The 24,841-nt window shown below is 43.4% G+C and overlaps 1 protein-coding gene across 2 annotated transcripts in view; it reads left to right on the forward strand.

The window, feature by feature from the left end:
* Positions 1–11,263: 11,263 nt before the first annotated feature.
* Positions 11,264–24,841, forward strand: part of RAD18 (RAD18, E3 ubiquitin protein ligase) — a 79,972-nt gene continuing 66,394 nt past the window's right edge. The window contains exons 1-4 of one of the 2 annotated variants that reach the window (XM_006083904.3): positions 11,264–11,398; positions 16,506–16,587; positions 19,279–19,340; positions 20,530–20,600. In XM_006083904.3, the coding sequence (XP_006083966.1) occupies positions 11,348–11,398; positions 16,506–16,587; positions 19,279–19,340; positions 20,530–20,600 (266 nt within the window). In that variant the 5' untranslated portion in view covers positions 11,264–11,347. Of the gene's footprint in view, positions 11,399–13,943; positions 14,179–16,505; positions 16,588–19,278; positions 19,341–20,529; positions 20,601–24,841 lie in introns of those variants that run through there. The other variant, XM_023749718.1, reaches the window with a different exon arrangement.

Here is a 24,841-nt window from a genome sequence, read left to right on the forward strand (position 1 = left end):
AACATGTTTACTAGCTTCCAGGCATCCTTCGGAGCCCTTTCACATGTAAAAGCCAACTCAGCAATCCTATGGACCACCCTACAAAGCGGGACTGCCCAGTGTACATATGAGGAAATGGCACAGAGGGTAAGTAACTTGCCAAAGGACACACTGCCAGGAAGTTGGAGCTCGGGTCCCACTTAGTCTCACTCTGGAGGTGGATCTTTGCCGTTCTTCCCCACGCCCCAGGCACAGACAGGCCTCTGGGTGTGATCTGAGCAGAGGACAGGGTGGAACTGTGAGGTTCACTGGTCTGCACGCGTTTGTCCCAAGACCCCTCACTCAGGGGCCTTGTGCCAGGCACAGGGCAGCGGTGGTGCGGATGGTGGTCTGCTGCTGCTCAGACGGTCTCTACAGGAGCCAGGACAGATTCAGTGTCCTGCCTCTGACACGAGTGAGCATTTCATATCGATCCCCTAAACCGCAGCTCATGAGCCACATGCAGCTCTTTGGCCCCTTGAGTGTGGCTCTTCCGCAAAACACTGGCTCTTCCACAAAATATCAACTTCTGCGCATGGGACACGAAGTTTCAATCGCACTGTACGTGCGCGCCCGCACGTGGTATTTTGTGGAAGAGCCACACTCAAGGGGCCAAAGAGCCGCATGTGGCTCGCGAGCCGCGGTTTGCTGACCACGGCGAGAAAGGGTGTGTGTGCTTAGGGGGAGAAGCCTAGAAATGGCCCTGCCACTGCCTCAACGTGTGCAGCCACGGGGACTCACCCCTGGAGAGGCCATCAGAAGGGCTTTCCCAGCGGAAGGTTGTGGAAAGGATGGCGTGGGAGGTGGGCAGAGTGCAGCAGAGACCAGCAGCAGCCGCAGGAGTGGCAGCTTTCCTGTCGCTGCGAGGGAGGTTGTGTTTAAATAAAGGATTGTAAGAAGAGGCAGGGAGGGGATGAGAGCGCCCCAGGCCTTCCCAGCCACTCCAGAACAGAGGTCCAGCCTGGGTTCAAGAAGCAGATGCTAGCAGCTGTTCTCAACCTGTGGGTCGCAACCCCTTTGGGGGTCGAACGACCCTTTCACAGGGGTCGCTTAAGACCATCGGAAAACACATATAGCGTATCAGATATTTACATTACGATTCATAACAGTAGCAAAATTACAGTTATGAAGTAGCAACGAAAATAATTTTATGGTTGGGGGTCACCACAACATGAGGAACTGTATTAAAGGGTCGTGGCATTAGGAAGGTTGAGAACCACTGTGCTAAAGGAAGGATGCCTTATAGAACCAGCGCTGGGCCTCACCTGCAACCTTCCTCAGCCGCCCCAGGGGCCTGGAATCAGATCTCTGAACCCCTCCCTGTGGCCCACAAAGCCCCCACCCTCTGCCCCAGGACCCAGCCCCTGCCCATCTCAGCTTCTCTCCCCTCCATCCTCAGCATTCTCCACCTGAGCCCTCCTCGCCTGGAACCCACTGAGGGCTTCCTACCTCAGGGCCTTGGTCCTTGCTCATCCTCTACCTGCCAGGCTCTTCCCAGCCTCTTCTCCTTGCCGCCTCCTCCCCTCCCTTACAGTGTCTGTTCACATGTCTTTGCCTCGAAGGGGCCTCCTTTGACCACCTTGTTTAGATCTGTCCCTGCCCCCAGTCACCATTGGGCTTATTTGTTTTATTTTCCTCATTGCATTTATCATCACTGAAATTTACTCTGTTCATTTGTTTACTTATGCATTGTCTCTCTCCCCCAAAACTAGAATGTAAGCTCCAGAAAATTGGGGTTTCTGTCTATCTTGGTCACACTATCTCCACAGGGTATGGCGCCCAGCATAGTAAGTGCTCCATAAATATTTATGAACAAAATGAATATCTATCCACAACTGGGGGGAAATGCCATTTCTGAGTGAGGAGGGCTAAGTACTTAAACAAAATCACATTTTTGGGTGTCATTCATTCATTTAACAAATTATTCTTAAGCACCTACTGTGTGCCAAGCTTCCGGTGAGTACCAGGGCTGTAGCCATGAGCAAAGTGGACCAAGATCCCTGTGGAATTTTATGGTCAAATACTAGAGATCAAACAATGACCACAACAAAACAGGAAGCACCAAGGGTGTGGGGAGGAAGGATATCAGCTCCTGCTTCAGACTGGGAGGTTGGGACAGTCCCTCTGAGGAGAAGCTGAAACTGGGAACAGAAGCCTGAGAAGGAGCCCACCATGTGGGGTTGGAGAGGTGACCGGGAGGGCAAACATCACGGCAAAGGCTCTGGGGTGAGAAAGAGGTTGGTGTGTGAGACTGAAGGCCAATGTGGCTGGGCTGGGGGTGAGAGATGTGAAAACAGCTGGCAAGGAGGAAGGCATAGGCAGCACCTGTGAGCCACAGCGAGAATGTATTGTCAGAGCAATGAGAAGCCCTTGAAAGGTGTCCACAGGGGGCATTACTCGGTCCTGTTTATTGCTGTTAAACAATGATCTCTGGCTTCTAGATTGCAGCTACTTCTTAATGATGGAGGCTGGAGTGCTGCTTGAGGACTTAAACACTGTATGGGGCTATGATGCAGTGTCAGGAGCCCTGGACTATGATGAACCTGCTTCTCTGTACCTGAGGGCTGATAAAGCAGATGGAGGCATTTTATTATTATTTATGGGCTTCGAATACCCCCAGGCCATTTTGTCTCTGGATTTCCAGCTCTGCTCATCCATACATCCACCCCCCCCACCCCCCACCCCCAAGGGCTTATTGGAATTCTTCCTGATATGGAGATCAGTGGCCCACGCATGGAGCCGACCTGTAGACCTTCTTTATAGGCAATTTACAGAGTCCTGTTATCTATGGAACAAGATTTTCCTTCTTCAAATGCCTATTCGTTTAACCAAACTTAGACCGGTGCTCATAGGTTTTTGATGTCATGATAAATAGCTTGGCTCTTTCTAGTTTACGTCATGCTGTTGAGAACACATTAAGTCAGGACTAAAACACCCAACTCAGCTTGCCTTCAACGAAAGGAATAATTTTTGCTCCATCTGAATGAAAATAAAACGGGGTTCAGGAAGGACCGGATCCAGGTGTTCAACAATGTCAACAAGCTCCTGTCTCTCCAACTCCTTCCTTTTCAACAAAAGCTATACGGTATGAACTATTATTAGCCCCACAAGGTTCCGAGAGGTAAAGGACTTTTCCAAGATCATACAGTTGATAAGTGTGTACATCTATCTGAATGCACGTACAAGAGGTTACCTCACACAGGTGGCAGATTCCCTCTTCCCTGGGTTAAGTTCTTTGTTTCTGATATGTCCAGCCAAGGTCTCCATTCCAGTGACCTCAAACATAGAGACATCCACGTCTGCAAGGACCCAAGTCCTGGTGACTGCCCCTTCTGGGTACACTATTTACACAAGTGGCTATAGCAGGGCAGGGGCAGGGGTTCATTTGACTTTGTCCTCAATTCGCCCAGCTTAGGGCCCTTTGGGAAGTCAAATGCAAAGATGAGAAGAGATAAAAGAATAAAGAATGAATGGGGTGACTGCTCTTCCGCATTTCTTCCTCAAAGCTTGAGTCCACACCCAGCCCGATACTCTACTGTCGCCATGTGGCCATCTGTAAAATGGCAGGTGGGATGAGTTATCTCGGATTTTTATTGTGAAATATTTCAAACGTAAAGAAGAATACGGAGAATGGTATAATTAACCCATTATATCTATCATCTATACTTAACAGTTATTTACACTTTTTCCAAATTTACTTTATCTTTTTAAAATTTCAAATAAATCACCTATATCATGACATTTTATCCTGAAATACATCAGCACACATCTCTAAAAATGACGTTTTTCTACATGACAATGCCATTATCACATCTAATAGAATTAGTAATATTTTGTCAGTATAATGTCATACCTAATTCATATTCAAATTTCATGGATTGTTCCCAAAAATGTCTTTTAAAGGTTGGTTTGTTGAAATCAGGATCCAAACAAGGCTGTAACAAGGTTATGTCTTTTAAATCCTTTTTGTTCCAGAACAGTGACCTCATGTCCTCTGGAAGAATCTGGCTCATTTTCTCGTACAAGGCCCCACAGTCAGGGTTTGTCTGGTTGCTTCCTTGAGCTGTCAACTCCCTGGTTGCTGTCGTCCATGAATATCTTATAAACCAGCGGTTCTCAACCTGTGGGTCACGAACCCTTTGGGGGTCAAACGACCCTTTCACAGGGGTCGCCTAAGACCATCGGAAAGCAAATATTGAATATATAATTACATATTGTTTTTGTGATTAATCACTATGCTTTAGTTATGTTCAGTTTGTAACAATGAAAATACATCCTACATATCAGATATTTACATTATGATTCATAACAGTTGCAAAATTACAGTTATGAAGTAGCAATGAAAATAATTTTATGGTTGGGGGTCACTACAACATGAGGAACTGTATTAAAGGGTCGAGGCATTAGGAGGGTTGAGAACCACTGTTATAAACTAAAGTTGGATCTAAACATTTGATTTGATTCGGCTGTACCATTTTTGGCAAGAATGCTCCCTAGATGATGTGTCTTCATCTAGGCACTCCCTGTTTGGTACCCACTTTTGGAGAAGATTAACCAATAGGTTCAGGTGGGTTCACCCTCATCCCTCCATTAAAAAGTTGCATTTCCCTGTGAGCAGAAGCTAAACGGTGGTTTGATGATTTGGAACCTGGTGAATATCCGGTTCCCCAACAATCTCTCCCCATGGCTGATCATTGCCTGGAACACTAATGTTTCATTAGAAGATGCAAAATGGCCATTTTTCTAACTCTATCGTTTCTTCTATATTTTTAAGATCGAATTCTCATCTACAAGGGCTAGTATTTCCCTAAAGTATAGATCTTTCTGGAAAAGAATACATGGTTAATTCTTTCCCCTTCTTTATCAACGTACAGAGTGAGAAGCTGATGTAATGACTACCTCCAACAGTAGCAAATGAGGGATTTTCCTTTTTCTGCTGAGACTCATTAGAAATCCCTGGATTTTAAAATATTTCGTGAGGTTCCCACAGACTATTGCAGCCAGTGGTCTTTCAGAGGCTGAAGTCAGTGGGAGCGGCTTCAAGCTGGCTCTTGTGTTTTTGACCTTATTTTTGACAACTTCCTTATTTTGGGCGCAATAAGATGCTGAGGGCTAAAGGCTTAAGATCAGCGATGTCTCCAAGGGGCTCTGGTTCCTCTTCGTGGGGACCACACTCCGTGCACTAGTACTAGTGAGGGGCAGAGCTGAGATTTGAACGCCGGCAGTCTGACTTCCGAGCGAAAGCTCTTAACTTCCATGCCCTCTGGTTAATAATGTGTCCTAGAGATAATAACAGCAATAATTATAACTATTACTCCTGCTGCCATAGGCAGCCACTCATTATGTGTCGGACACCCTGAGAGGTGCTTCCAAAAATTTAAAAATGTATTCATTACAGCCCTCAGATGTAGGCATTATTCTTCTCATCTCACAGAAGCGGAAATTGAGGTTCTGAAAGGTAAGTGGCTTATCCCAGATCACATGGGAAGTGGGAGAGCATGGATGCAAATCGAGGTCCATGTGACTCTAAGTCGTGTGCTCTTAGTCCCCATAGACCAGACTGGTTGGTGAGAATTCTGTCTTTGGTAATTTCCACTCTGTCTCCTTTCAAAGGTCCGTTGCTTTGCTCCCCTAGCCCCAGGCACTCCCTGTGTCCCAGGACCCCAGAGCCCCTGGGCCAGACATCATTTGGTATCTTTCCAGGTGATCCACCCAGTGAGCATTGGTGGGCCCCTGCTACGTTCACAGCTGTGCTAGGACACAGAAGGTCTAGTTGGGGAGACTAAGTAATTGCATACAGCGAGTGTGTTTGTGCTGTAAGGTAACAGGTGCAACCTGCTTTAGCAACCCCAGAGGAACATTCAACCCTCCCACGGGGCTTTGGGGATCTAAACAGCCTTGAAGAGCCAAAGAATGGAGCTTGAAAGGGGAAGCGGTGTCCAGACACCATGACAGATGGTGGAGATTCCCTGGCACAGGAACTCAGCTGCACGCCCTTCACTTTGTTTCGGGTAGATGGCTGCCTCCTTGTAAGGAGAAATGCCTGGAGCCTACAGAGACCAGGAGAATCGCACAGGACTTGCTCTTCACAAGAAAGATTGCTCTGCCGCTGGCACTCATAAGTCAGTACCAGATCGGAAGCAGAGTAGAGACAGGTATTGGGATCAAAGTGAGCAGGTGAAGATTGCTATTTGGGGGGCTGGGGGCGGGGGGAGGAGGGACCGTCAGGGCTGAGGCTCGAGCAAGTCTATCTGGGGGCTCCCAAGCCAGCCCCAGGCAAGCAGAAGGCTCCTGTGGAGGGTCACTGTGGTTTTAGATCACTGTCGCCGTTACCTATTGCTGTATAACGAACCACCCCCAAATCTGGTGGCTTAAGATACTCAACACTGACCGTGTCCAGTGAGTGTGTTGAGCCGTTTTCTGGTCAGGACGAGCTGAGCTGCTCTCTGTGGTAAGGAAGTGGGTGGTCTAGGATGGCCTCACTCGCATGCCTTGTAGGTGGCTCAGTGTCAGCTGGGTGATAAAGGTGACTTGGCCAACTGTCTCTCATCATCCAGGAGGATTGTTAGGGTTTGTTCACATGGTGCTGGTTAGAAGGTTCCCAAGAGCAGCAAGAACAGGGGTAAGCTCCAGTGTATGGGCACTTTTCAACCCTATTTGCATCACCTTTGTTAATGTCACATTGACCAAAGCAAGACAGCAAAGTCCAGATTCAGACAGAAGGATTGAAAAAGAAGTCCACCTCTTGATGGAAGGACTCAGATCGTAAAGAGGTGTGGTTATAGGCAGGGGGATAATTTGCAACTATTTTTGCAATCTGCATGTTTATAGGCATGTATTCCCTCTCTTACTATATACAGCACTCCACGTTCATTTGGGCATCCACCCCTACCCACACACTGAGGCCTAGACAATCTGCGGCACAGTGATTAGTTCAAAGATGGGACATGTGACCCAACTCTGGCCAATGAGATTCAGCCCTGGCACTTTTGCTGGGTTCTATTGGGAATGAGGTGCTTTCTTTTCCACGAGGGTAGACCTGGGTCATTCTGGCTAGAGACCCTGTTTGCCTCCATGTGTATGTGTGTGTGTGGGGGGGACTGCTTGAGCATTAAGCCAGCACTGAAGAAAACAGATACAAGACATCAAGAAAGAGAGATTGAGCCCAGCTGGTGTGGCTCAGTGGTTGAGTGAACCAGCAGGTCATTTGATTCCTGGTTGGGTTGCAGCCTCTATTCCAGTGAGGGGAGAGTGGGGGAGGCAGCTGATCGATGATTCTCTCTCATCATTGATGTTTCTATCTCCCTCTTCCTTCCTCTCTGAAATCAATGAAAATATATTTAAAAATATATGTATATCATGTTCAATATTTGGGATGTATTTATATTAAAAATTGTTTTCTATTTATCTGAAATTCACATTTCCTTGGCATTCTGTACTTTATCTGGCAGCCCTATCCTGGGTCCTCACTCTGTGCTGAGTGCCATGGGAGATTCCTCTGAGCACTAGCCTGCTTTTTTATGTGGAACATTTTGTTTTTACTCCTGAATAAGGAAGTACAATCTCTTTATTGATTTACAGAAGGAGAATATCCGTGGAAACAGCAGCATGTTAGAGGAGATTGGCTCCCGGGGTGGATAAATGCCCCGGGAAGGCAAGACAGCTGCCTTGTGTGACTCAAGGTGGACCCTCAGAACTGCTTGTGCCTGTGACTTCACTTCCCAGGTCCAAGGAGGGCTTGAGTGGGTGCTGTTTCCAAGAGCAGGAACAGAATTGCTCGGCCTGGGAGGGAACGATTTATGGAAATGTGGGCTTATTCCGGTGATTCACTCACTCATTCAGTCTCACTGAGCAGCTGGTGGCTGGAACTTAGAGATGAATAGCATTGGGTGCTGCCCTGGAGGCCTCCAGACTCAGGGAGATGGATCTGGACCCCAGGACCCACAAGTGTTGCCTCCCAAATCTGTCTTCATGGTTGAACGGAAAGAATGTATTTCTTGCCTAACTGGTTTAGCTCAGTGGATAGAGAATTGGCCTGCGGACTGAAAGGTCTCAAGTTCGATTCCGGTCAAGGGCATGTACCTTGGTTGTGGGCACATCCCCAGTGGGAGGTGTGCAGGAGGCAGCTGATCGATGTTTCTAACTATCTCTCTCCCTTCCTCTCTGTAAAAAATCAATAAAATATATTTTTAAAAAGAGAATGTATTTCTTTCCCTTCTTTTCTCTCCTTCCTTTCCCATTTATATTTTTTCTTTTCTCATCTCCTCTTCCCTCACATCCCAGCTCTTTGTCATCTAATTACAAACCTAATTACTTTGTAACCAACTAGTACCATAAAGGAACAATTACTGGTGCACTCAGGTGGGGAACCTGGTCTTTGTCTCAATTCCTTTGTCTCTCCAAGCCCAGCATTCAGATCTAGGTAGGCAAAGCCATCTAACTCAGCCTGGAGTTCATTTTCACACCCTTTTCTGATTGGCTGATACAAACCCACTGCCGCCTCCCCCTTTCCCTGATGAAGGCCCACTAGGTCCAGCATCCTGAGATCCTCAAACCTCTGCTCTGCTGCCCTGTCTGCTCAATTATTCCTCTGTAAAGTGTCAGTGGGTGATCCCTTCTGGTTTGGGGTTAAAAGACCTAGGTTCAAGGCTAGAAATTGCCGCTGGCAATCGGCATAATCTTGAATGAGTTCCTTCGCCTCTCTGAGACTCAATTTCCATGTCTATAAAATGGAACTAGTTCTCATAATGAGGACCTTATGAAAATATTCTGCAGTGGTTAATATGGACTCTTAAGCCCACACTGCCCAAGTTCAAATCTTTCCTCTTTCACTTACTGGCAGAGTGCCCTAAGCGAGTTTCCTGTTACTTCCCTTTTCTCATTTGGTTGGAGTCTGAAATAAGTCAACATGTGTAAAAATACCTAGAACAATGCTTTGCATACAAGTGCCTAATAAATGTCAGTTATTTATTATAATACTAGAGGCCTGTTGCATGAAGAGATTCGTGCAATAGGCCTTCCTTTCCCCTGGCTGCTGACACCGGTTTGCCTCTGGCACCCGGGGCCTAGGCCTTTGCTCTGGCTGAATTCTGGCCGGAGCCGGCCCCGGAAACGTCAGGCCTCACTGCTCTGCCAGCCCCGGGTTGTCAGGCTTCACTCCACTGTTTGGAGCCTACGTATGCAAATTAACCGCCTTCTTTGTTGGAGGTTAATTTGCATATTGTGCTGATTAGCCAATGGGAGGTGTAGCGAAGGTATGGTCAATTACCATGTTTATCTATTATTAGATAGGAGGATATATTAAAGTCCTCTGTCCAACTGCTATTATTATTATTATTATTATTGCCCAGTGAGTATTTAGGAAAAATCAGTGGAGTACAACTCTGGCTCTGGGGCCAGAGGTTCCTTAAGAAGAGGGGCCAAAGGAATGAAGCCTTAACCTCTTTGAGCCTCAGTATCTGTGTCTATAAAATGGCAATAACAACCTCACCTCTGCCTACTTCACAGGGAAGCTTGAGTGCTGATGGTAAGCACTTAGAAAAATATCTGAATGAATGAATGAATGAATGCATGGATCAGGAGGGGTGGCAGTGGCAAGCTACCCTGAGCAGCATAACTGTTGACTTGCTGCCCAGGAGACCTGACAATGGCCCACTTAGGGCAATGGATGAGAGCTGAGGTGAGCAGAGAGGCTGGGTGGTGTGCTGGTGAGTTTTGGACAATAGGTACTCTTATACTCACTTAGTGAGAGTGTAAATGTATTGGTACAGCCTTTTTGGAAAATCACACAGCACAGTTTAAAAGTTTAAACAAATTAACCTAATAGTTTCATTTATTGGAAGTCATCCACCAGATATCCAGGCTCAAGTGTGCCAAGATTTATATAGTGTGTTCATTGCAACTCTTGGCAATAGTGAAAAATTGGAAACAACCTAAATGTTCCTCAGTATTGGAGTAGATAAATTGTGGTGTATCTAGATAATGGACTACATAGCTATTAAAAAGAATGAGGTAAAGCTATATGTATTAACATCCAGAGGTCTCAAGATGTATAGTTAAGTAAACATATAGAAAAACTCAAGTTGACAGAGCTTTGCATTTATAATAACACTAGAGGCCCGAAATTCATGCATGGGCAGGGTCCCTAGGCCTGGCCAGCGATCAGGGCCGATCTGTGGGGCAACCAGAGGGGTGATGGGGGGAGGAGAGGAACACTGGCACCCACCTTGGCTGGCCTGGGGCCTGAAGGCTGGGGGCAGCTCCTGCATTAAGTGTCTGCCCCCTGGTGGTCAGTTCTCATCATAGCGACAGGTTGTTCCACAGTGTGGTCCATTTGCATATTAGGCTTTTATTATATAGGATTTGTGGAAAAATCTTATCTATGTATCAGCATAGGAATTATCTGGAAAGTTATACAAAGTTAAGGTGGTTAAGAAAAGGAATAACTTAAAATTAAAATTTTAATTTTATAAAAGAGCACCCATTCAAAGAGGTCCTGATTGTATAATCTGGACAATGACACTGTGTGACTCAAGAACACGCTATTCAATCCTGAAAAAAACAACAAAAAAGAACACACTATTCAAGTTTTTATTTTTATTTATTTATTATATATTTTATTTATTTTTTACAGAGAGGAAGGGAGAGGGATAGAGAGCCAAAAACATCAATGAAAGAGAAACATCAAACAGCTGCTTCCTGCCCACCCCCCAGTGGGGATGCGCCTGCAACCCAGGCACATGCCCTTGACCGGAATCGAACCTGGGACCCTTCAGTCCACAGGCCGGTGCTCTATTCACTGGCCAAACCAGTTAGGGCACTATTCAAGTTTTTAAGCGGAAGCTTCCTTTTGTGTACACTGGCAATGATAATGCTTACCTCGCAGTACTGTGATGGGGTTAGATGAAATAATAGATATGAAAATCTTTGCTCACAGCAGTTATAGCAATCAGGGAAGGCAACCCGAAGGAGAAAGCATTAGCCTATAGGCCCTAGACCTTGAAAGATTTGGTAAAGTGTGGATTTGGTTTGACTCCCGGCTGTCTTTCCCCAACATTCAACAGGCATTTATTTATTCAGGGTCAAAATACAAAAGCAATGCGGGCCCATTAACCATTTACTTTCGGCTGGAAAGGTGAATCTAGCGCATGCGCAATAATAGCATCTGGGCTGCGCTCCGCCCACGTACTACAACTCCCGGCAGGCTCCGCGCACGCCGCCGGCGCGTCGCGGACTGCTGTCGTAGCGCGGTAGCGCGGGGAATTTCGAGTGGCAGTGGAGCGCGGGAGGCCAGTGGGCAGCGGAACCCCCAGCATCCTTTGGGGAGACCATGGACTCCCTGGTCGAGCCTCGGTGGCCTCCGGGCCTGGAAGTTATGAAGGTGAGCGCTGCGGGCAGGTTGGGGGCGCCCGGGTGTCCGCGGGAGGCCAGCCCCGCCGCGAGAGGACCCGGCGCGAGCGACCGGCGTGGGCCAGGGTGCCCGCTTTTGCTCTGCCACTTGCCCACCGGCCGCCCGCGTGGCTCTGGGCCTCAGTGTCCCGGGGACAGGCCTCGGTCCCTTTTTCTGAGCCGAGGTTGGCGGCCTTAAGGAACCCGGTGTTGGGCAGTTCGGCCACAGCAATCACAGCGACCTCGAGAAGGAACGGTTAGTCCGCACAGTGACAGCGACCGCGACTGTTAACCCTTTCGGCGGGTTCACGACGTGCTGAGCTCGATGTCAACTCTCCCCGGACCTCGGCTGAGAATTTCCGAGGTGACACTGGACATGATTTTGGGTAGAACGTGCATCGGAAAGCATTTACTTAGTCACCGAGCGAAGCAGGTGGGCTCCTTGACGTTTTCTTTAGTTTGTTCTCATCACCCTCCGGAAGCCTAGTGCAGGTGTGCCCTGACCCCTTCCTGACATGTCCCAACTCCTCACAGTTGTGCCTGTTTCTCTTTTAAACAAAGAGATCAGGACTCAGGCTCAGCGTTAGCCAGCCTTCCATTTAACCGAATTATTTCGCCTAAATGACATTGGTTTGGTGTTTGGCAAGGCGTTTCGGTAGTGGTGAGCCCAGGACCCCTGCTCTGTTTGGTCAAGAGCAAATAACATTTTGCTGCGCTCAGCATCAGTGGCTTGGTTTTTCTCCTGGCGGGTAAGATCACTTTCTCCTTCTCTTCCTCGGTTTTGTTTACTTGAGGATTATGGCGTCTGCCCCACTGACTCAGCAGGCGGATCTGAGGATTAAGTGAAGGGGCTTGTGGGCGGTTAAAGTAAGTGTGAACCTTATTCTTCCTGTCATCGTCACTGTCACCTGCAGTCCCTGGGGAGACGAGATTAGCCCCATGGTGAAAGCTGACATTGTGGAAAGGAGCTAGGAAAGCTGTGGTTTTCCAGCTCTGGTGGCTTTGGCATTCACGTGCAGTGGAGAAGAGCACAGGTTTGAGTTAAGGCAGTTATGCCCATTCTCAAGAGCACAGCCCAAATATAAATGCTAGGAATAGTTTTAGAAATGTTGCATGATGATCAATTTCTGTAATGCAAGCAGAACAACTAGAAAAAAATCTTTAAGGGTGGAAAGCCATGAGTCATCAATTTGGAGAGTCAACAAACGCTTGAGTTGCCATGGTTAACAGGACATAGTGCAAAAAACGATGATCCTGGGTTAAGTCTGATCTCGGCCTCTCATTTAACTGTGTGACCTTGAGTTAGTTACTAAAACTCTCTGACTAAAACTCTCTGAGCCTGAACTTCCTCAACTATCAACTGGAGGCAAAAATAAACAGTCTGTAGGGTTGGTTAAATGAGTTGGTCTGTCTGACTTACTGAGCTTAATGTGGGGGCTCACAAATTACTTGCCAGTTGATTGAAGGTATCTGGAAGTCAAACATTCAATTGATGCATCTTATTATTAGCACTTAACGTACGTTAACTTTTCAACGCCTTTTTGTTGTGAAGATCTAATTGGATAAAGGAAGTGAAAGTTCTGTAACCTGTAAAGCTACCTTTTGCTTGTAAATTTAAGCATATTTTGTATATTCCTACAGTGGTCTTTAGAGGCAGCTTCCATGTTTTCTGTGGCTTTAATATCTCACCACAGCACTGAATTGAGGGTTCAGCACCAGGGAGTGTTCAGTGATAGAGTCGATTGAGCCCATATTAGAATCATGAAATCTTAAGGTTGGGAAGCCAGTCCCTTCAGTATTTTAATCCCTTTTATAATGTATTCTGCCATTTCTCATCTCGGTTTTTGTTTGAACCCTTCCAGGGACAAAGAATTAGCTGCTCCCTGAAGTAGCTCTGTTTGGAGTTCTTCCTTATATTGAATAAAAATCTGACTCTAGATCCATGGTTCCTAATCTAGGATCCATGGAAAGACTTTGGTAACTGGATTATTTATTAAAAATTTTGTCTGTATGTGTGCTTTTCTGAGAAGAGAGTCCACAGTTTTAATCCATTTTTCAAAGGGATCTTGTGACACCAAAAACTTAAGAACCTTTGCTCTGAAGATTGTCTTTTCACCCATTCTCTATTTCCCTGTTCCACTTTCTCTAAATTAAAGAAATCTGAGGGCATCTGCTTGATCTGTTTGGGTTGAGCGTGCATGTTACTCTCTTGGAGTGGCATGATGGAAATTCATATGAATATATATATATAAAAGGCTAATATGCTAAGTGTCCTTCCCACTGTCCAACCGGTCGCTATGATGCACACTGATCACCAGGGGGCAGACACTCAACATAGGGGCTGCCGTGACACACACAGACCTGGTGCCGACAAAGCAACACTCGGCTTCCCCCAGGTGGGACACAGGCCCCACCACCACTCCGGAGCCATAGCCCACCAAATTACAGCCGATGCTGCCATGGCGCAAAATGCGGCCCACAGCCCAGCCCAGCTCACAAACAGTGGCTGTGGGTACCGGGTAATGACGTCACATTTTTGTTGACATTCTGAAGCCGAAATTGTCGACAGAATATGTCGGAAGACCAACTATTGCCACACTGTACCTCTGAAGCCGAAAGAAGCTGGTGTTGTTGACAGAATGTATCTGAAGAAAACTATTGGCACAACGTACCTCTGAGGCTGAAAGAAAGCAACGTCAGAATATGTCTGAAGAACAGTCATCGACAAGTACTACCAATACTGGTAGGAACTGCCTTCATAGCGAAAATGAGGTAAATGAGGATGCAGTTATCGAACACAGTTGTGGCGGAATGACTGTTACATGTCAATTTTGCCTATTCCTAAATTTCTCCTATGAAAAACCATCTGATGGAAAATTTACTCGATGTTGTAGCAAAGGCAGTTTGTCCAAATGATATAAATTTTCCAGAATACCCGGCATATTTAAAAGAATTAATGATAAACGAAGATTCTGACAGTAAAAATTTCATGGAAAATATTCGTTGTTATATCATGTTATTGTTTCTTATTAATCAATTTTTATATTATTTTAATGTACATTTTACTAATTTTCTTTCATCTCTGACACTTCTATTATAGACAAAGGGCGAATAGAGATATTAAAATATTTCTTCTAATTAATTTCCTTTCAATATGCATGAATTGGTGCACTGGACCACTAGTGTTATATACCAGCTTGTTTGATGTGGTGTCACCTTCCACAGATCTTGCTCAGCAGACCTGTCAGAACCACTCCTCCACCGGAAGAGGATGGTTATATAGAAGAAATTACAATGGACTAGATGCCAGGGCTCTGTCTTCCAGTTCTGCTTCTGCTCTTAATCAATTTTCAACACAACCCTCTTGCTTTTTGAGTCAATGGTAGCTTACTATATAAAATAATGGAAGGTTTTGGTATTTTAATGTTTATTTCCCTGGTTTAACAATAACAAAAATTTCTGGCTTTGACAGGTTATAAATGTATGTGTATATAGTAGAAAAAAAATTAAACTTCAGGATAAGAGCAAGGACTAAATGAGTTACCCATTATCCTATCGTCTAGAGCAGTGGTCGCCAACCGGTGGTCCACAGACCACTGGTGGTCTGTGAGGTCCGAAAGGTTGGTGACCGCTGGTCTAGAGATAACTACTGTTTGACATTTTCTCTTATTTCTGGTCAGTTTACCTTGTGTGTGCTCATGCCCGCACATGCCCACAATGTGTAAATGCATTTAAAATTTGGGATTTTGGGGGGTCAACTTCTTGGGTTTGATCCAACTGCTTTTAAGCTCTGTAGTCTGAGTCTGCAAGGCTGGGATTCAGGTGCTATATATAGACCTCATTGGATTGTTATGGCGATTAAACTACATGGTTCTGTTATTATTTATTATTGTTATAGATTTGTTCTCTGATATATTTTTTTTCAGTTTCCATTAAAACATGAACATTTTCCTATGGCATTTTTCTTTGAAAGAATATATTTTTTTAAATGGCTACATAATATTTCATCATATAGACTATTAGTGACATTAGTCTTTTTTCATTTGTTATTTGAAAATTTAAGTAATACGCTCACATGGTTAAAAAAATACATGAAAGAAAAGTAAAAGTCTACCTCCCAGCTCGTCCCTCTTCTATCCAGTTTTCTAACTCCTGTGACCATTTATTACTTTCTTGTGTATCTTTTCAGAATTTCTTTATACCTGCATACAAGATAAACATGGAACACATTCTTATTCTCCCCTGCCTTTTAAGCCAAAGGTAGCATACCATATGTACTGCCTTTTTTCACTTATCTTGACAATCTTTCCATATCAGTGCATAAGAGAGCTCCCTCTTTTTTGTCTTTTAAGTATCTTCTCAGTATTCTATTGAAAAACATTTTATTTTAAATGATTTAAGGATTTGGGATTGTGAGAGTAGATCCTTTTTGGTTGCATTCCAGGTTGATACACATCTGTCTGACTTTCCAGATTGTCCACTTCTTCACCTCCCTCTGCTGTCACTGGCCCCAGTCTCCCTAGGGCTTCTTTGGCTCCATTGTGGAACCATGCAGAAGCCAGTCGGGAGACAGGAAGTTTAGTCCAGGCCGGACTCGTGCCCCATATGCGTGCCTACTCTGGATACTAGTGTCCTTATGTGTAAAGTAAGGGGTTTAACTAGATAATTTCTAATGTTTGACTTTAATATTCTCTGATTTGGTTTTAACCTGTGTGCTGACTGGCTACTGGTACTTTTCCCTTAGCAGTGACTAGGCCGGGGGATGCGGTCTGAAGAGGAGGTGGCTGGGAGTACAAACTGGAAACGTGTGGGAAGTGGAGCAGGAATAGAGTAGTCCTTTTGTGAAGGAGTAACAGTATTGTGTAAAAATCTGTACACTGCCAGCTTGATCCGTTTACAGTGTTTTGAATGTGTAAGAGTCACATGGGGGAGGTTTTTCTCTATTTGTTAAGATCTCCTGCAGTTTATGTGGAGTTCGTAAATTTGACAAATAAGTATTACTAAGTTATTTTTTTAGGGATGGAGAAAGAGTTCTGTGCCAGACATTCCAATGTGGGTGTCTTTCTGATACATATATATGTATATTATTTGCATTTCAGACAGTAGATGATTTGCTGCGGTGTGGAATTTGCTTTGAATATTTCAACATTGCAATGATGATTCCTCAGTGTTCACATAACTGTAAGTATATACTGTTTCTGTGAATTAGTCAAAATGTGATTTTTATGTAAGTTAGTGTCGGGTCCGAGCCCCTCTGTCAGTGACTAGACCTTCTTGAATGCTGGGTATTCAGAGACGGAGAAGCCATGAGAAGTTGTGGGTAGGTAAGGGAGTCTTTATTGTAGAAGCCAGTAGCCATGTCGCCATTGCTAACAAGGAGCCATTAGACAAAACAGTTCCTTCAAAGCAAAGTCCCATTCAGTAGCCACACAGGCTAGGTAACAACACATCTTTCCCACACAGTAGCAGTAGCCTCTGTACCCACAGCAGCAGCCTGCTGGTCAGTAATGCAGCCCCACATAACAGCAGCCTGCCTTTCCTGGGAGCAGCCTCACCAAGCAGCCGCACCGAGCTGGTCAGTAACATCCTTCCTGTTACTTCTTTCCAAATAGTGACCTGAGTCTTTTGGGTTATAGAAGAGCACGCTTGCGCAGTGTACATACAGATTACTGTGGCCTTGCTCGCACCTGTGTGTAGTCCTTGGATACCCTGATTAAGATTCTCATGCTAGGGGATTTTTGTCTGATAGTCACATTGAGAACCTGGTAGACTTCTTGGAGTGAAAACACATAAGTGTGAGCCCCTCCTCACTCTCACCCCGTCCCCAGTATTTGTGTTGCCTTAGGATTTTTAAACTCAGACTGTCCACACCATTTGTCAGTTGCAGTTCAGGTTTTACCCCAGCTCTGGTTCCCATGCAAGTTTCTGAGTATGGGTTTCTACTCTGGTAAGTTGTGATTCTATTTCCAGCCTGATGTCTCCAATTCGGGGGGCAGCAGTTTGCCCTGTGACCTCACTTCTCTGGTGTATCCAAGAAAAGTTGTTGATTTTTCAGTCTGTATGTTGTTTTTCTTGTTGTTAGATAGAGCTATGACTTCTGAGCTCCTTACGTGCCAGATCAGAAACCAGAAGTCCCCTTTTTACCATGGCTTCCCAAAGAACTTAACCCGTTTTTATCTTTTTTATAACTCATTCTTTTGTTTTTCCTCCTGAATGTTCTTACTAAGGCTGGTATGACTTGTTCATTTACTGGCCGTCTGTATCTGAAAGCATACTGTCTCCTCCTCCTTCACTAAACTGAGTCCTTTTTTAAATGAAGCCCCTTCATTAAGCTGAACTTGGCCTAAAAGCACATTGTCTACCAGTATGATAACATTCTATTAATCATATCTATTTTTTCTTTCGGAGAGATCATTTTACACTGCCTTGGATGTGAAGAATTTAGTTAATGTCAACTTCCTGCTTAAATTGTTAGGACTTATTACACTGTAATTACTTGGCTATTTTGTTAGCTCCTTAAGGTCAAGAACCTTCCATTATGTATTGTTCTTTTCTTAGTGATAGCCACAAAAGTACTTGTTAAATGTGGGATAATGGACATCATTATAGAGTTAGGATGTAGAAATCCTAACTGTGTGTATATATATCTTATTTCAAAATTTATATGTTAGAATGTTAGTCAGTGGAGATATCTGACATCTAGAATAAAAGTGTGATATGCAAATTGACTAAACGGCCAAACAGCAGAACGACCATCCCAACAACCACGCTATGACACTGGCTGGCACCAGGCCAGCCAAGGCGGGTGCAATTGGTCGGGGGCCTGGCCATTGCCCCATGATCGCCAGGCAGAGGGAGGCCCAGGCTACTGGCCGGCGGGGCGATCAATCGGGGAACTCCACGATTGCCCCAAAGAGGGAGGCCCAGGCCACCAACCGGCGGGCTGTGGCGGGTGGATGGGGCCTCCCTCTGCAGGGCACGATCGATCACCCCAAAGAGGGAGGCCCAGGTTACCCTGCTGTGGTGGGTTGGGGGGGCCTTACTCTGTGGGAGTGATCCATCGCAGAGCCCTGGCCGAGTGGGCAGGGCCTACCTCTTTGGAGCGATCGATCGCAGGGCTTCTGGACTGTGAGAGGGTACAGGCTGGACTGAGGAACACGCCCCTCCCCCTGAGTGCATGAATTTTGTGCACCAGGCCTCTAGTGTTTATATAATATCCATTCCAGGTCTTACATGTATGTTTCCTACATTTTACAGATGGAGGATATAGAGAGTGATGTATTTTGCTTATGGAGTTGTAATGCTCTAGGGACTCATGATTATTATTATTTGATATGCTTCTCTCTCCTAAAAATGCTACTTAATCACATTTGCAAATGTGCATAGGTAGAGTAGAGGTACTAGAATTTTGATATTATAATGATACTAGAGGCCTGGTGCACAAATTTGTGCATGGGTGGGGTCCCTCGGCCTGGCCAGCGATTGAGGCCTATCAGGGACTGGCCAGGCAGGGGGAGGGGTTTGGAGAGGGGCTGCAGGAAGTTGGCTGGCATGGGAGGTTGGCTGTGGGAGCGCACTGACCACTAGGGGGCAGCTCCTGCATTGAGCGTCTGCCCCCTGGTATTCAGTGCGCATCATAGCAACTGGTCATTCCGGTTGTTCTCTATAGGCTTTTATATATAGAGATACCTTATCTGTGGTTGCCAACCTTTCAGACCTCACAGACCACCAGTGGTCCATGGACCACTGATTGGTGACCGCTGCCTTAGATGATGCAAATATTCTACACCTTATGTCAGATTTTGTTAGAAGTCAGATTCCTGTACTATTAATATAGCTTAACTAATTTATGTTGCATTTATGTTTTTGCAGACTGTTCTCTCTGTATAAGAAAATTTTTGTCCTATAAAACACAGTGTCCAACTTGTTGTGTGGTAAGTTGTTCTTTCCTTTTTTGTTTTTTAAAGAACTTATTCAGTGGTGCAAATATTTCTGCTTCATGTGTATGCAGAAGCCCAAGGGAAGATGTGTAATTATTGAATTGAGCTGTAAAAAAGACATTTTGAGAGAAAGGACCTCTAAAACACATATATGGGGAACTGTGCTTTGTTCAAGTTTTTATGGGGACTTGGATGACCTAAATGTATTTTAGGAGGAAAAACTAATTTTAAGGCCAGAATGTAGCACTCATAAAATGTTAAGACCCATGTTTTTATGGCTTTTCACTTGTTGTTATTTCTCACATTGCATAGGAAATCTGATAGTAGGATTATTATTTGCAAGTGACTGGTGTAAGTATTTGTGCAGAAGGCAAAGATTCATGGCCATTGAGCTGAACCCAGCCTAACTGGTCCCTTACGTCTTTCCCAAAACAGACCTTCAGGGACAACACTAGGAAATTTGTTGTTAGTTTTGTTAGTGGTTTCTGAAGCTTTTCAAGTAGTGGAAATAGATGAAAAGGTAGGTTAAAAGGGAAAGTAGACATTAATAGGAGTAAAGAAAGAAGTAAAAGAGACAGTAAGGCCTAACAGCAAGGACACTTGGACTAGTTAAAGGGGCTTGGGTTCTAGTTCCGTTGGGCTCATGGTGTGAGGATGCCATTGTGTATTTATGTGTTTACTATTATGTAAGAACCCTATGAAAGAAATGATAGTTTGTTTCTCGAGTCTAAGCTTTTACAACATCAGGCACACTGTCTTTGTCAAGATGGTATCATCAGGGAGATGAACTGTATTCCATTTATGCTAAATAACTACTGGATTTACCATTTTCCTCTTGCATTCCTAAAAACCAATCTTGTTTTTAAGAGAGCATCTTTTCTGTTCTTCGGGAGAAATGTTTGGTAAAGCTGAGTGTTGGCATCCTCACTCATATTAAGTTTTACCTTAGTACAGCGTATATATGCTTTGTAGAACTTTTATCAGACTTTCAGTTGGCTGATACTAACTCTGTTTTTAAATACCATATTAGTGTGAGATAAATAAACTTTATTTTGAGGCTTTCCTGGAAGATTTAATGGGATGGGAAGTCTCGGGAGGATGGGTCACACATTTTCAAAAACAAGATCATGACAAGTAAATTATTGTTTATGACTTTTTTCCATCTGTTGTTTTTCTGTTCTAGACGGTCACAGAGCCAGACCTGAAAAATAACCGCTCATTGGATGAACTGGTAAAAAGCTTGAATTTTGCACGGTATGATGTGATTTTGTGACTAACCCCTAACTACTTTCGCCTTTTATGTGTCCCCTCTTTACTTTGCACTTTTGGGGATTAGGGAAGCAGGGTTGCATATTTGGGGTAAAGTAGGGAGGCAGCAACAGTTATTAATCAAGCATGGACAATTTAATTGTAATGGGATTGTCTCCCTCTACTTAACAGAATCCACCTGTTTTGAAAAACAAGAGTTAAAATGCAGATTTGAGCACGCACTTACTTTTGGGTACTACAAAGATACTCCAGTTCATTTTTTATTTTTCCTGCCCCAGGCCTAGAGTCAACCATTTCCCAAGGAGCCCTGGTTCCTTTTATTGGAGAATGGTGTTTAGAAATGAGGATCTGGAGTGGGCTGTGCTCATTGTTACTGGGGTGTCATTGCTTCTAGGCCCTCTTCGTGGATAGAGCTGGGCAACATGTGCATGTGTATTTATGTGTTTACTAACCCATGTATACATATACATCTACAATTGTTTCTGTGTCCATTACATATTAATCTGTTCATTCTTAATCTGATTTTCTTAGCATGTATAAAATGATGTGCCATGTGAAATATGTACTAGCCACTTTATTAAAGTCAGAAACGTAGCTTTTCTTCTTAACTGAAATGCATGATGGTGAAGGTGAGTTTGTTCACCTAAAGGGATATTAAAAGGCATGTTTTACCAAACAGCATCTTGAATTATTTTTAGTTTAAAGCATGCAAGTGAAGTAGGAATTTTTATTAAGAATATACTGTTTAGTTAATGGTAGGTACCCATGTACTTAGTATATGACTTCCAGGCTTTTGGAGCATTCTTGGATGTATATTACATTGCGTCTAAAAATGTAGAGATTTCTTCCAGTAGAATTGTACAATGATTGATCCTAAAAAACGATCAAATTTAGTACTCTGCACTTACAAATATGACATTCTAGAAATTGGCTCGTTAGTTATTTCCCTAAGGAAAATCATAAAAAGGTGGTAAGCTTTCCTAGATGAAGAAACTCTGAGATTCTCTGATTCTCATAATCAAAGTTATTGCTTTTTTAATGTTAAAGTCTTTCAGTCAATTTGATTTTGAAGCCTGTGAGAAAAGTTGGAGTCATGTCTTAGGAAAGGAATTTTTGAGACAGTATAATTGTATCTCAGGCTTATTTTTTCTCTTTAGCTGGTACTGAAAACATAACAACCTCCCTGCTAAGAAAAAGGGAGTGTTGTGGAAGAGAAGCGATCAGTATCTTTGGGTTCACAGACCTTTTGGTAACTTAAAGGGAGGCCTTGGAATGACTGAACTCTCTCCTTCCTCCCTCCCCAAAGGAATAGGTTATTTAGTTATTCATTACAGTGGTGTGGTGGAGTGGGAAGCATTCTCTGTAGATTTGGGGTGGATTTTATTTACTTCTTTTGTTAGCCTTGGAGTTGCCTTATGGTGAGCATTCCTCTGACATTTGTCATGTCTAAAGCACTGTGGTATCTCATTTGCAAAATTAGGAATGAAATTCAAGCTAATTTTATTACTTATTTAAAATCTGGTTTACAGTGGATGAGGGAAGATGTTTACTTTTATGACAAAATGTAAGATATTTATATTGTTTGTTGATTTTGTTTCTTTCTGTCTTCATTGCCATTTTATGACATAATTTTTAAAACTTTAATATTCTAAATGGGATAACAAAAGGGTATTGGAAATAATTCTAGAGGTTTTCAGACACAGGCTGACATGCACATCTTACATTTTCTTCTAACTTTTGCCTTTTATTTTAAAGAACAGTGTTGTTTTTTCTCAACTCAATTTTATTTAAAATAATGGCCTTAAGAAACTGTGTGTTGAACAAAATTTAATTAAGATATGTTTGTTTTAGTGGAATGTCATTCTTGACCTAAGTAAGAAAATACTGTTTCTGTATTTTTTCATAGCAGCCAGTCTATATCTATATCATTATTTTTATGAATTGAGAGAGTAGAATATAATTTAATACTTTGGTTTATTCACCATTGAGGTATGAATTTTTCTCCATGAATTAACTCCACGTTTAAGAAGTTAAACATTTTAGATTATAACTGTGATAGATAATTCCTTTAGCATCTCACAAAAGTATGTAGAATATAATTTCACCTTTTCTTATGGTGAAATTTAAAGTAGAAGTAGAAGTATATTCCAGTCTTGGCCCTGCTAGTTCTAATGTGAATGTGATCGAGATGTTGAACCTTTTTGACCACTGTTCCACATCTGAAAAGTGGGGACAATATTGTTGATACTTTGAGAGATTGTTGTAAGAATTAGAAATGAAGAGTTATACAAAATGATACCCAGGATAGTACCTGGAACAAAGGCACCTACTAACATCCCTATTATTATATATACTAGAGGCCTGATGCACGAAGATTCGTGCAAGAATGGGCCTTCCTTTCCCTGGCTGCCGGCACCGCCTTCACTCTGGCTGGAGCCGCCTTTCTGCCTTCCCATGCTGCCCAGAGGCCCAGAGCAGCTGGAGTGGTGCAGAAAGCCTGCGTTGTCGCCATGGCAATGACGCGAGCGTCGCGCCCCCAACCGCTCAGCGCCTGTATATGCAAATTAACCCGCCATCTTTGTTGGGTTAATTTGCATACTCACTCCTGATTGGCTGGTGGGCGTTGCGAAGGTACGATCAAGTTGCATCTTTCTCTTTTATTAGTGTAGATTGTTCCTCTGTTAATATAGTGCTATCCTATTACATGTTTATGCCCTAAGGTGCTAATAAGAATTTGTGCTGTGGTAGGCTTCTGCCCGTCTAACTAAATAGTTTTAGATTACTGTTTGCATATTTCAGATCAGAACAGGCACTTGCAGGGAGTTTCACTAGTTACAGAAGTCCATGGGCTTGATTGCATGGATTTTAGGATTGCCCCTGTCCACCCAAAGACCTATTTTGACTCTTGATTCTTTTTAGCTGCATTCTGAAGAGGTAACATTATTGTATAGTTAACAAATGGGCAAGAATTAATTTTCTAAAGTCCATAATTCCTCCAAAAAATGTGTGTTTATAATGAATGCCTTTAGGCATTGTAATACCAACTCACTTTAATATGTATTCATCACAGTGATGGAAATTATAGGAAAAATTACCAATTCAATTTAAATCTATCAATTTGGGAATTAATATTTTTACATAGCTCATTTAAAATATTTTTAAAAGCTTTATTGAGATATAATTAGCATATAATAAGCTGTACATATTTAAAGTGTACAATTGGGTAAGTCTTGACATTGGTTCCTATGAAATTATCACAACCAAAGTAATGAACCTATCCATCACCCACAAAAGTTTCTATGTGCCTCTTTGTGATCCCTCTCTCCTGGCCCTCACAGCTCCATCCCCAAGCAAACACTAATCTGTTGACTATAGTTGCATTTTCTAGGTTTTTATATAAGAATCATATATCATAATTTTATATGTATTACAAGGTATGGGTTCAAGTTGATAATTTTTGCATATAGATATCCAATTGTTCTAGCAACATTTGCTGAAAAGGCTATTCTACTCTTTTTTTAAAAAAATATATATATATTTTGAGGAAGGGAGAGGGAGAGAGAGAGAAACATCAATGATGAGAGAGAATCATTGATCAGCCGCCTCCTGCATGGCCCCCACTGAGGATTGAGCCCACAACCTGGGCATGTGCCCTCACCTGGAATCGACCATGATCACCTGGTTCATAGGTCGACACTCAACCATTGAGCCACACCGGCCGGGCTATCCTTCTACTCTTAATTTGCCGAGTGTCTTTGTCATGAGGGGTGTTGAAGTTTTGTCAGGTGCTTTTCTGCATCTATGGAGATGATCATGTGGTGGTTCTCCTTAGTCCTGTCATATTAGTGTGCTGTATACTTTGATTTCCCTATGCATTTCTAGGGTAAATCCCATTTGTTCATAGTGTGTAATCCTTCTTAATGTGCCATCAGATAGGTTTAGTCGTATTTTGTTGAGGATTTTTGTATCTATATTCATAAGGAATATTGGTCTATAGTTTTCTTATGGAATCTTTCTCTGGCTTTGTTATCAGGATACTGCTGGCCTCATAGAATGTTATAGAAAGTGTTCTCTTATTTTTTTTTTTTTTAAGAGTTGGAATAGGGTTGATGTTTTTTAAAACTATTTTATTTTTTTTAATTTACTGGGGTGACATTATTTAATAAAATTATATAGGTTTCAGGTGTACCATTCTATAATACATCATCTATATATTACATTGTATG

The sequence above is a fragment of the Myotis lucifugus genome, unplaced genomic scaffold, assembly GCF_000147115.1.
Source record: "Myotis lucifugus unplaced genomic scaffold, Myoluc2.0 scaffold_8, whole genome shotgun sequence".
NCBI lineage: Eukaryota > Metazoa > Chordata > Mammalia > Chiroptera > Vespertilionidae > Myotis > Myotis lucifugus.